Genomic DNA, 12662 nt, shown 5'->3' with positions numbered 1-12662 from the left:
ATAAGGAAAGTACAAGTTGTTAAAAAAAACACACAGTTCAAAAGAAACAGTACTTGTCAAAGAAGAATTTCCAATAGAAAATGGATAAAACCAAAACATACAAGTTGAGCATTTGTTTATTATTCTCCTTCCCGTCTATGAAGGTTGTGAGATATTTGCAAGCCGTGGTCCGAAAGAGACACAAAATTGACATACTTTTAGCAGTTCAATACTCCCAGAAAAAATGGGACTATATGACTACCCAATGAAGACTCAACACATGAAAGAGAACTCAGGTTATGACTGCAAGAATCCCACACTGACCTCACTGTGCTGTTTCTCTCAACCCTCCACCATTCCAGACCACAGCATTCATAGCCAGAGACACATAAGGCCCATGATATATATTTGCAGCACATTTGTGCTTGGTATTGGTGCCATATCTTCATTTCAACAATGAATTCTGGGTCAAAGAGGCAATTAAAATATCAAGTAGCAGGACTTTCTCCTTCTGATTCAGAGCTGTGTGTGCAAAACTTGGTACCATCAACTTGAGAAGATGAGCTGGATTCATAATTTTAAACCAAACTCTTCACAGATGGCAGCATAGGGGAGTAAAATGCAGGCAGCAATTGGGAAAAGATGTGGATTTCTATCAATTTGTGCTTCTAAAACAAGATTTTTTAATGATAACTGGTTTTCATATCTTTTACAGTATCCCTCAGCTTGCAGCTCTCCACTTTCATCGTGCACACAATGCTTAACTTCTCCACCTGAAGAAATGTAGTTACAATCCTGGAAAATAGTGCTTTAAAAATCAATTTTCAGTCAATGTACAAATAGTCCAAATGTATCCAGTAAACTAGATAAGCACGTATTCTTAAACTGAAACCTGTTTTGGTCAAAGATGATTTTTAGAAGTGATCAGATGCTTTAAAATGGTTTTGATACCTGGAGAGTTTCATGGTGCAGTAGCCCAAAATATTCTCTAGACCCCTTATTAGCATACTTGATGAGAAAAAGAAGTTACTATGAGAAGGATAAAAGCCCAAAACTATGCATAAAATTACTGGAGCGTGTAGACTGTAGGAAAATGCTACAATATAAGAATATAAGAAAATGTTTTTATGTTGTGTTTTTTTTTTTTAATTTGTCATGAATATCTGCATATGACAATGAATTAACATGGCATAAATGATACAAGAAGGCTTTACTATCTTCATTGCCTGTGAATCTATGCATACGCCTGAAAGACAAAGTATGTTTCCAGATTAAATTCTGTAAGATCTCAAGGTGCCTGACTCCCTGGTCAGACCTTCCAGAAAGAAACTGATGGCAGTAGATATTTTCAAAGGCTATGAGTGTACAAGCTCTGAATGGATCTTTGGCTTTATTTGCTTTTGTTTCTTGAATAGTGGGGGATCAAAAGCTTAAATGAGATCTGTCATTTGAAGTAAGAAAAAAATATATGAAATAGAAACAACTCACAACCCACACTATTTGACAGGACCAGTTGATATCTGTGATATTATCAGAACCATAAAGTGAGAATTTGCTCCTTCAGTTCTCCCCCACCTTACAGACACCTGATTGGTGACATGTCAACATCACCGCTACCTTAGTGGTCACAGTCTTCTTCTCATCTGCCTCTACATTACAACCATCACTTCTCCTATCGTAACCATGGCATATCAAATGCAGATCTGCAGCTTATTTGTAAAAATGATGTAAAAAAACTTGTAAAACTTTTCAGTCTGAGCTTGCATTTTTTTGCTTCTTCACTTACTGGAGTATGAACACTAAAGGCTTAAAACCTCTTTTCCTATTTGAAATGCCTCTTTTGTTTCAGGCAACGATGTAGTTCACATCTGTCTGAAAGTCTCTCACTTTACACAAGTCTGTGCTCCACACATTCTCTAATTTGTTTTATACAACCTTCTTGGCACAGGGAGATGAAAGACAAGGGAATTTAAGTGGAAAAAACCCCACAAACTACCCACCAAAAATACAACAAGATGATCCATGCTCTAATGAGGAAACTAAACTCTCCTTCAGGGCACAAACAGGACACAGGTAGTTCACAACATTATTATTGACTATACAAGGTCAGGTCAGGCCATCTGGGGGTGCCAGCACTGCCACTACTATGTGTAACTACTGTTACACATCCCTAAACCACATTTCTGTCATACAACAGTCACAGCAACACAGACTTCCTTGTTTAAGGCCACATTTTGCATGGCTGATGCTTTAGATCCTGATATAACAAAGCCTTTGACTGACAGCCTGTCCAAGGAACGCTGTAAGAGAAATGAGTTTCAGGATGAAAATGGCTCTCTTCTAAAGCTTCTAATCTTTCTATACAGGCAGTCTGGAAGCTTTCACTTGTAATTTACTTTCTTCAGTGTTCCAGTTAAGTAGAAAATACCAACCTACAGACGGCTACTTTAAAATGTAATTCCAGAAGGGGTACTGGAGTTCACGTCAACCCACATTCTCCCCATTAAAATATCTGCAGATGTGAAAACGTGAAGGAAAACAAACACAAACATCAAAAACAGTAACCAAAATCATTTTTGCTGTCACTTCACAAATTCCACGCCAAACAGGATGATAGAAACCTGAAGTATGGAACCCCTTTCGCTTTATCTTGTAGTGATCTCATGCTGTAGGAAAAAAGAAAGTAGCAGAGGACTGAATTTATGAAGGAAAGCCTTCAATTAGCAGCGTCTTAAGAAGGCAGGAAGAGTTAATGTTTAAAGCTAATTATTTTACTTTTTACAAAGGCAAGGGAAACGTCCAAGCCAAAGACTGATAATGCAGCATTACAGAAACAAATTCTGAACAGAGGTGACAATATCCTGAACATCCTCATTGCTTCACGCATCCAGGAAGGCAGTGAAATGTGTTTCCCACGATAACATTTTCCACACTTCAGTCTATCAAGAAAATAAATATTACCAAGGGTATAAATTATTCTCGATAAAATCCTAATGAAAGAAACCTCCATCTAAATAATTTTGCTACACAGAAGGCGAAAGGGATGGCATCCTGTGAATATCAATTTGCAATTGTTTCCTTCTCCATTAGGAGAATCAAATATGTATGGATTCAATATACACAATCTCATCAGACTTAAATATTATAACATCAGGCTCCAAATAGTTAAGTACTTCAAGCAACTTCAGAATTACCTTAATCTCACATAAACTTACCAGCTGATAAAAGCTACTGCATACATAATATCTCTTCATTCTCATCACATGATAATGAAAGGCTTTGTGGCAGGAAATAAAGTCAACTCAGCCACATGCTAATCTTGTTCTAGTCAGGGAAGGGGAAAGCCACTCATAATTTTTATCTAAGTCCACCGGGCCATCATTCTAGCCCTACTGTATTTTCTGTGAGCTGCAGCAACATAACTCAGTGCTGATAAAAACCAATGGCAGTTACAAATAAAACCTCAAAGCATTCTGAGAGCTGCCCCACTGATATGGGGACAACTCACTCTGCATGGTGACAAGTAGTCTTGATAAGAAAACTCTGACATGGGTCAGAGCTAACCAGAGCATGTTACACACACACATACACAGACTGTTTCCAGGCTAAGCAAACCCAAAAGCATCTCCCCAGCTTAAACTTTGCAGCCTTAAGGAGTAAACTGCTACAACTGCAATAAAGTAAGCAATTATAACATTTGCTGTTTATTGCGGGGTAACCTGCAGATTCTAGGTACATCAGTGTGTACTTCTACTTATTTTAAGCCTTTGTTGTTACACAGTGAACCGAGAAAATTGCAATTAAGTGTGACAGTCAGCATCTGAAGACAGTCTAAAGATAGCAGTAAGTACCATTTGTTCTAAATGGCATAGGATATAATCTGTTACTGTCTCTCTAATGTGAATCAAAACTAATAAACAAAACTTGACGCAGCTGAGTTGGTTTTCCACTTAGGACTATAAGGCTTATAAGTTTGCCACAAACATCTACTACTCTCATAACTGTTCTGGGACTCAAACAAGAAAAAGGGAACAAGATCAGCCTAGAATTTCATTCATCTCATTAAGCAACTTGTTATGTAACTGTTCAGTTACACAACTGGAAGTTATGAGTTTAAAAGAAGATCAGGAAGATAAATTCCAAAGGTTTGCCTTAGTGGTACTGAACTGGCAGTTCGCAGAAACAGAACAGTGCAAGAAACAAACAGTATCAGCCAAAAAAAGGATAAAAACACACACGCAGTAAACCAAACTTGCAGCAATCAAGTTATTTTACACACCATAAGAAGTTTCATGAGACCTCCTGGCATCAAACACTGTAGAAGTCAGTTCCGTAAGGCAGAGGAAGGAACCTCTGTAACATCTGAGGTAATATAACTAATTTAATCAGGTCTGAGTTATCACAAAGTCACCTACATGTGTTCTAGTTTCCAGCACTAGCTAAGAGCAGCTGATCTATACCACATACCATCCCATAATAACCCACGTGGATAACTGGATATTGTTAAAAGAGTAAGAAAACAGGGAATGAAAGATTCATTCATCTACCAGCAAATTATGATCACTTCTAAAGCTACGGGGACTTTCTGAACCCATCTCATACCCAGTTCATCACAATGAACAGCACCACAATCTCTCTGTATTCCTTCCTATCCCTTTCACCTCTGAGCATGTAACTTCCCACGAAGAAAAGCATTTTAGTAATAGAATATTATAAAATAAAATAAAAAGAAGAAGAAAAAAAGTTTTAGTAGATCCAGCACTTGCAAGATATTAACTCCAACTTGTCAAAACTATGCCGGTCAAACACAGTCTGCCACATTTCATATTCCAGTGGAGTATAACAGTACTTCCTATAAAAGCACAGGATGCACAAAGAGGCATGCATTAAGAAACAGGTATCCCTTCAGAATAGCACTGTTCTTTAACCCTGAATATCGTTTCATTCTACTGATAGTCCTGCTATGGCTCTCAGGTGGTTCTCAAGATACGGAGAGGGAAATTTGTGGCAGTGGTGACTGAAGAGAGAAGCACCCCTTTAGCAAAAATCAAGCTCACCATCTAACAAATAAAGAGTAATTCCAAAACAACAGACAGTAAAGCTTTTCACAAAAGAAACGCTGCGTTTAAATGAACTTACAGGAAGAGTGGATACTTGGAAAGCTTTTCCTGCCTTCAGACACCAGATCTGGATCACCTGTGCAGTGCATTTCAGAGTTCATTACTCCATCTGGAAAGCAGCGGTAAAAGAAATCGGGACGCGGTCTACAAAAAACACCATGGATATTAAAAAAATAAATGCTGTAGTAACAAATAAACCTCAAAGCGATTATTACATTTACTGCCTATTTCATAGTGAGTACGTTTCTTCCTGCTTTTAACGGCAGAACCGCTTCGTTTTTCTGAAATAACCAATTTAAGGCAAATTGTTTGCAGGCAGGCTCTCTCAGGGAGTCTTCTAGTGTAGCATACAAGTTGTAGCCCATCTCTCCCCACAGCCTGTTTAATTTCAAAGAGCACACAGGATCTCAGCTCTGAAAATGAGTATGTAATGCTACCCCTCCCTACAACAATCAGTCTTGCATAACACTTCCAGGGACAGAGAAAAGTATTGTAGCAACTCTACAAAGTTGCACAGGTCTCGCTGACACTTGGTTGTGAACAGGACAGCTTAGGTTATGGAACTGTCAACAGAACAACCAGTTCCCATTGCCAGTCTCCATGCTGCATCTGTATGTGCAATGATCAAACCAAGATTCTTTTGCCCTGCTCTGAGCTGAGTAGTAGCACATAGGTTTGACCGGTATCACAGTGACTGAGCTAATAAACCTTGCAGAGAAGCAAGGTGAACAACCACATTCACAGACAAGCTGACAGAGCAGCTAGTTGCCTTGGAGTGCAGGCAAAATGAGCTCACGTCTGCCTGAAGAAGATGGTGCAGACATTCTTAATTGTACTGCAAAAGCACTCCTTAAAATAAAAGTGCCAAGCACTGCTATTGTCAGGACATCAGCTGTGTAGCAGAGAGGATCCATCAGAGACCATGCACAAATACTTAATGTTGCAACGCAGCTGAAGCTAATCTGTTAAATGGTGTACAAATTCAAATCATTTATACACTTTTCAGGAGAATTTTTGATAAGGAGACAAACCTACTTGAAAATTATTTTTCAGAAAATTTGCTTGCTATAATTTTTTTTGGTTCCTTCATTCAAATTTACACTGCTTTAAAAGAACGGCCTACCAAGGAACGTGCTCACTGCTCAGCTCCAAGGTCTGCTGTTCCCACACTGAGCAGTATACCTCACATAAAATACAGGCAGTGGTTTATATCAAGGCTCAGTTGATTTCTGTTTCAGCAGACTAGTGGCATTGGCATCTAAACTCCCACACACTGTGACCCTTCTGCGTTATCAATGTAATGAACTAGCATACACTCACATCTCTCCTTTCAGACTCCTCCATTTGTCTGGATCCTCCAACTGGTCAAACAAATAAGGCAACACAAGGGTACACATTCCTATCACAGTTGGATGTCACATAATGAAGTTATACAACACCTGTACTAGGGCAAGGACAGTTTTCCAGGGGCTCCTGCTAACTCAATATGCTTTGGAACAGCAGTTATCTTTTTATTAAGATGTATTGTACCTGTCAACTCTATCTTACTTTCTTTAAAAGTTAAAGCCAACATTTATAATATGACAAGACTTACCTTCCCACTATTAATTTAATGGTATTTGTGCAGACTCCATTCAGAGCTAGAGCCAAGGAAACAGCTACAAAACAGAATGGGAAAAACAAAAACAAAAACACAACAGAACAATAGCAACATAAATACCAAGCTATATACTGTAGCATTACAGCATTTGATTTACAAACTGAAAACTGAAGGAGCTTTGAAGCCAACCTTAATGTTTCTGAATTACCCATACTTAGAGTATACCCCAAAGCATCACATAACTTACTTTATTCTGCTTTTATTCTTCAAAACCCGATTCTCCTATTTGCACAGACATAAACCACCAATTAGTAACAATAATTAGAGAATCAATTTCTGTGTTTATCACTTTAGTAATTTACTAAATTAAAATCTTATGCTCTTTTGGTCAATAATTCCTGCATATACCTCTCCTGAAGTTATGTATACGTAAATACAAACACATGGATATATGCATATGTATGACCCAATGAAACAATCTATTTTAAAGCTAAAGAACAGCCTTTTGGCTAAAATTAGAAATGAATGATCTTTCATTTTTCCTTCAAAAGGATGAGGATGTTTTGAATAAAAATCTCAACATTTTCCCTATATTCTCTCCTAGGATTTACCAACTTTTCTAATAAAACAGGAGTAATAACCAGGAGCTCTCATGTTAGGTATGACTGGATGATATTCTTTATTTGCACTTACACACCAAGTCCCAAGACTTTCCAAATAACCTCATCTAAAGCCTGCAAATATCTCAGCCTTGATTTCAGCGGCACTTAGATCCACTCTCTTTTAGTATAAAACTAATCCAATGCTGCAGTCCGCAATGTAGCTCCCTGTTACAGGACACGCATCACTGAATTTTATTCCTCATCAGAAAAAATATAAGTAAATAAATCAGTCAAATCTTTGATGCCCAGAACAGTTGCAGTAATAGAGCTTTTGAATGTGACAGCTGCATGAGCTATTGTCCCATTGGACTGCTGCCCCAGATGCTGCACTTCAGCAGCATTCATCCTACCTCCATAAAATCATTGCCTGAGGATATTATAGATCATAAAGATGTGTGCTGTAGGATATCTTTCTTTAGGTAAAAAAGAATAAAAGAAGAGGATCTCCATGAAAACAAAATAAGGGTTCTCGGACTTTCGTATTTCAACAATAGCTGCCACAGGGACAAGTAAATTCTAAACAGTGATACTGTTCTGCTTTCAGCACCGATGTTAACAGTGACTACTTGTGCCCATGCTCTTTTTTCCTCTCAGTTGTTTGCTCATGGTTATTTATAGTGATCACATATCATAAGAAACATGCACAATTCCAAAGAGTCAAATGCATATGAACAGCTTTGCCACAGCACTACATCCTCTATTTTAAATAACGGTAAATGCAGAGGTACCTCCTTTCCAAGACACGTAGCAAAGGTTACTCTTTTCATTAAGCCATTGTTTGTGGCATGCCTGAATTAACCATGAATTAATTAACTTCCACTGTTGCATATTGTTTACAATGGCAATCTAATTATAAGGTATCTGTGTGAAGCTGGCAAAAAAAACCAACAATAATTACATTTTCACTGCCCACCACAATGTGTATAACCATGTCAAAGAGACAGGCACTTTAAGAGAAAGGATTAATGGCATCTATAGAAGGAAGCTGACTGCTGCTTTACCTCGATGCATTGGATCACCTTTCTAATATTAACACCTATGTGATGAGCAAAGCATTTTCACATCCCTTTAACTACTTATTCCTAAAGAAATTCACCTTTTGAGGGATTTCTTGTTCTTTCATTATGGATGTTATGTGCTAGATCTCAGCACAAACCAGCAAGGCTATCAGTTAAAGAACCTTCACATCAGCTTCACATCACCAGATGCATTAATATACTGAATCAAATCAATGTACAGTATACTTAAGCATAATTAAGCCACAAGGAGTTCTACACCTGTGGCACACAGGGATACCTTGCAGAACAGAACATCAAGGTTGAGGTTTCCTTAAAGTGAGAACAGCAGGGAACATGGATGTGAGAACAGAGATTCCTCATGGGCGCTACAGAGGGAATCATAACAGAAGGCAGCAATAGCAGAAAAAAAAAAACCCAAACCAAAATCCTCTTTTAAAAAGGTGAGAAAAACAGATGAAGAAATTAATCCAAAGCTCCTTTTCTTCACACACCACAGAAAGCGAAACTCAGCGCTGTTACCGTACACGATTTATTAATCAAGGTTACTACAACTCAATAGACTTGACAATAAAATATCACCATACGTCATTTCAGAGTTTACTACAAATCACTGTTGGAAGCCAAATCAAAACTAGGAGCTTCTCACACTTGTGTTAGAGCACCTGGAGAAAGAACTAGCCGATCACATTCTGGCCTTTGCTAGCTAGACTTTTAAGAAAGGCACAGAATCTGTACATTTAGAAGCATACATAAAATCAAAGACTGCAACATGGCTTGCAGCTACAGCTGTACTGAAACCTACTGTAATGGATTGCAGTGGAGATAGGTTTTCTTCATGGCTCAAACTACAACTGGAATTGATCTCTGAGAACTATCACATATCTTCCATCTTGCAATATGACATACGTTACCTAAGAAAGCCTCTTTAATCTCAGTCTTGTCTGTCCGCCGGATTATTTTCACCACAAAAATGACTGCCAGTGGCGTAAGGAATGAAATTGCCTGTAAGAGGTAACAAATATGGTGTGTGAGCATCGATTACTTTTCAGTCCAACTGACTAATAATTAGTTCCAGTTAGCTCCATTTAAGCTGGAAGGCTGAATGATCTTTATCAAACTCTTGACCTTGAGCAAAGTGGGATGATTTGTCTTTGCAACTACAGGGCAACGAATACATTAAAGCTGTAATAAAATTTTGAGCTATAATTGATTTGTAATTGCCTGGAGCTACATTTTAAGTGTCAGCTTCATAAGTGAAAAAAAGCAGCAAACTCTCAATTCACCTAATTCCCATAAATTCACACTCTGATCCATAGAAAACCTGTATGTTGTTCCACACTATATTGCTCCAGAAGGCAGTTCAAACAGTCTGTGCTCTCAGCAAGACCTTATCCAATCCAACACCATATTTGATTTTCTGAAGAGCATCTGCATCAGCACAGAACAATGTGGACAACAGCTGATGTCTGACATTAAATGTGATTGTTAACTCTAAAGCATCTCACTCAGTGCAGTTCTAATACATTACAGGCTCTCCTCCCATCCCAGCGTTCTCTGCAGATACAAACAACTTTCTCCCAACTATAATACCAAGGAGTTTATCATTAGAAGCTTCCCATTTAAACCATGAGTTTCTTCCTAGCTGGTTCTTCCATTATCTTGTATCAGACCTTCAATCACAAAAGGCAGCCTAAAAGGCAAGGATGACCAGTTCCTGTCTGAAATCTACAAACCTCTTCACAGTCACATTTCTTTAAAGGCTAATCAAGGTCCTTCAGAAGCCTTCTATCTCATGCAGAAAAATGAAAATGACTGTTCTTAAATAAGGCAAAAAGTAAGTTGTACATGGCACTTGGGGGGACCAAAGTCCCACTAAAATTATGCTGTCTTTACTGATATTAAAACACAGCTTACTTCCCCACTGAAATAAAAGAGACACTGATTCAGAACACGAATTACGATCAAAGATCCGCAATTCCTTTCTTCTTTTTATGACACAGATTAATCCTAATCCTCATTTTACACTTTTCATGTTGCTTCACATTCAGCACAAAAATGCACTGCATTTATTACGTTGGTACCGAATCTTGGACAAAATTCCCCTCACCTGCATCTGCAGAAGATTATCTAACTGTGAGCCATGCAGATTAAAGCAGTCTGCAGTTTGATTTTCCCTTTTTTTTCTAACATTTAGAAAGAAAGCCACAGATTTTTGCAAAAGAAACGTATTTTTTACTTGAAACTCACTCAGCCTGGAAACAGAAAGGAGCTTTAAGCTACGTTGTGCTACTTCTTCAGATACATTTCTATCTACACTCAGCAATAGTTCAGTATCTGCTTTCAAAGGCAAGGAGTAAAATAAAAATTGTTAAAGCAAATCCTAGTATTGTTAGTTTTATTCCAAAAAGTAAGGACTGCCTCTGGGAAAAAAAAGAAAAAAATATCTCCATTTCATTGTTGAAGAATGTGTTGTAATACGGGCAGGCTGACAGGCCTATAGATGTGGCTTAATGGAGTTAGAAATCCTCGGAACAAGCAGGAGCAGCAAAAAGTCAGTGAAGAATAGAATTCAAGTAGCAACTTGTTTCAAGCCACTTCACAATCAATCTTTGAAAATCTAGTAAAACTACAGACATCCCCATATTTTACAAGCTTGTGGATCTTTTATAGAGATAAAGAACTGCTTGCTGTTCCTTACACAAAAGCAAGAGCTGAAGGGTTTGGGTTTTTTTCATTCCACAACAAAATGTGCACAGGAAGCTTTGGCTTACCAAAAAGATTTCTTTTCCTTTATTTCATAAAATGATTTTGTATGGCTCATATCTATAACAGATTTAATAGCAGCCTGATGAGCAACACTAACCTCAGATACATCTCTGTAACGTTTTATTTTCTAGCAGTGAAATATTCCACCACATTTCCTTGCTTTGCTGAAACAACAGACAAAAAGCCTATCTGTCTCATTTGTTATTCATCCCGGCAAGCCAAAGATACGCTACAGTTCCACCCCACAGAGAAGCACTCCGTCTACTTTGATAAAACCCACTTCCACATACAGCATGATTTGCACAAGGAACAGCAGTGATATACCATACTGTTTTGCTTCAGGATCTCATAGGATTTTTCAGTGGCTGTGCCTTTGGTCAGAGCCCTCCTCAGAATAGTGTGGCAGAAGAAATCCCGCTTTCCAAGGGAATCTCACACACCACTCTTGTACATAGAAAGTAGTGACCAAACAGCACCAGATGTGACTGCTCTCACTGACACATTTCATACTACTCCAGTTCCATCCCCCATGGCATGCAGAGCTGTGTTGTGAGCCTCCACATGAGGATCCAGTGAGTTCCTTTGCCTTAGTTCTACTGCACTGTAGCAAGAAGAAAGCAGTGCACTAATATAGTGTAGTAGTTTAGAGATGGACAATGGAAATTATAAGGCACTGGCATCTTCACACTGGTCAAAGCATTAGGCTTAGACCTATTTTCCCATTCAGTCCTACTGTGTGTTTTCTTCTGCTGTTCTTTCCTTTCTCTTGCCAGCACTTTGCAAGCTATCTGTAAAGCCTGTATCATCAAAGGATGGGAAGGAATAGGAAGAACAAGAGGTGAGAAGCCATCCAGTTTTTTTCCTCCTTTTGCTGGTGACACTCTTACATGCTTGCAACAGAGTCCTAGAACAAACCAGAACTGATGCAAAGTCAGATGAAGGTGGATAAGACAGAGGCTAAAATAGTTTTGTTGCCAAAGAAAACTCCTGTACAATGATTCACTGTTGGTCCTTAGACCCTTTAGTTATAAACACAGATCAGGCAAACTAAGCAGCAAGGTTATACTTAGCCTGAGAGAAAATAGCAAAACTAATCTCAGTCTTTCTTTTCATCGAATGATTTCATGGTTCATTTTGGTTGCTGCTGTTTGCCGTGCCCCTTCCTGAAAAATGTCCACATGGAGCTACTCCAGACAGACCTGTTTGTTTTAATAGCCTAAACCATATCCCCTAATTTCCTAGCATTTATTTACTGGTCTATCTTACTACTCTCTTATACATGTAGACTCTTTGATAGTTAATCATTATTGCTAGTTAAACTTACCAAACCCACGAATTTTGATAACCAGACCAACAGTCAAAATCAGACAGTCTGCATGTCAGCATGAGCTACGATGAGGAGACCCAGAAGAACACTGGCAGCAAAGCTTCTCTACTGTGCATTTAATGCACTCCCAATACCTCAGGACTGCTGGCAAAAGCCAAAACAAAGGTTTTTTTCTACAGTATTTGGAGG

General features: G+C 38.4%; 1 protein-coding gene across 1 annotated transcript in view; it reads right to left on the bottom strand.

Annotated features, from left to right (window-relative positions):
- The window catches only part of PLPP4 (phospholipid phosphatase 4), a 43702-nt gene that overhangs the window by 15341 nt on the left and 15699 nt on the right, over window positions 1-12662 (bottom strand). The window contains exons 3-5 of the mRNA XM_072340431.1: window positions 9292-9382; window positions 6694-6757; window positions 5119-5243 (exon numbers count right to left, since the gene is read on the bottom strand). Of these exons, the coding sequence (XP_072196532.1) occupies window positions 5119-5243; window positions 6694-6757; window positions 9292-9382 (280 nt within the window). The remainder of the gene's footprint in view (window positions 1-5118; window positions 5244-6693; window positions 6758-9291; window positions 9383-12662) is intronic.

The sequence above is a fragment of the Excalfactoria chinensis genome, chromosome 6 (genome assembly GCF_039878825.1).
Source record: "Excalfactoria chinensis isolate bCotChi1 chromosome 6, bCotChi1.hap2, whole genome shotgun sequence".
Taxonomy (NCBI): domain Eukaryota; kingdom Metazoa; phylum Chordata; class Aves; order Galliformes; family Phasianidae; genus Excalfactoria; species Excalfactoria chinensis.
This window is presented reverse-complemented; position numbering and strand designations above follow the sequence as displayed.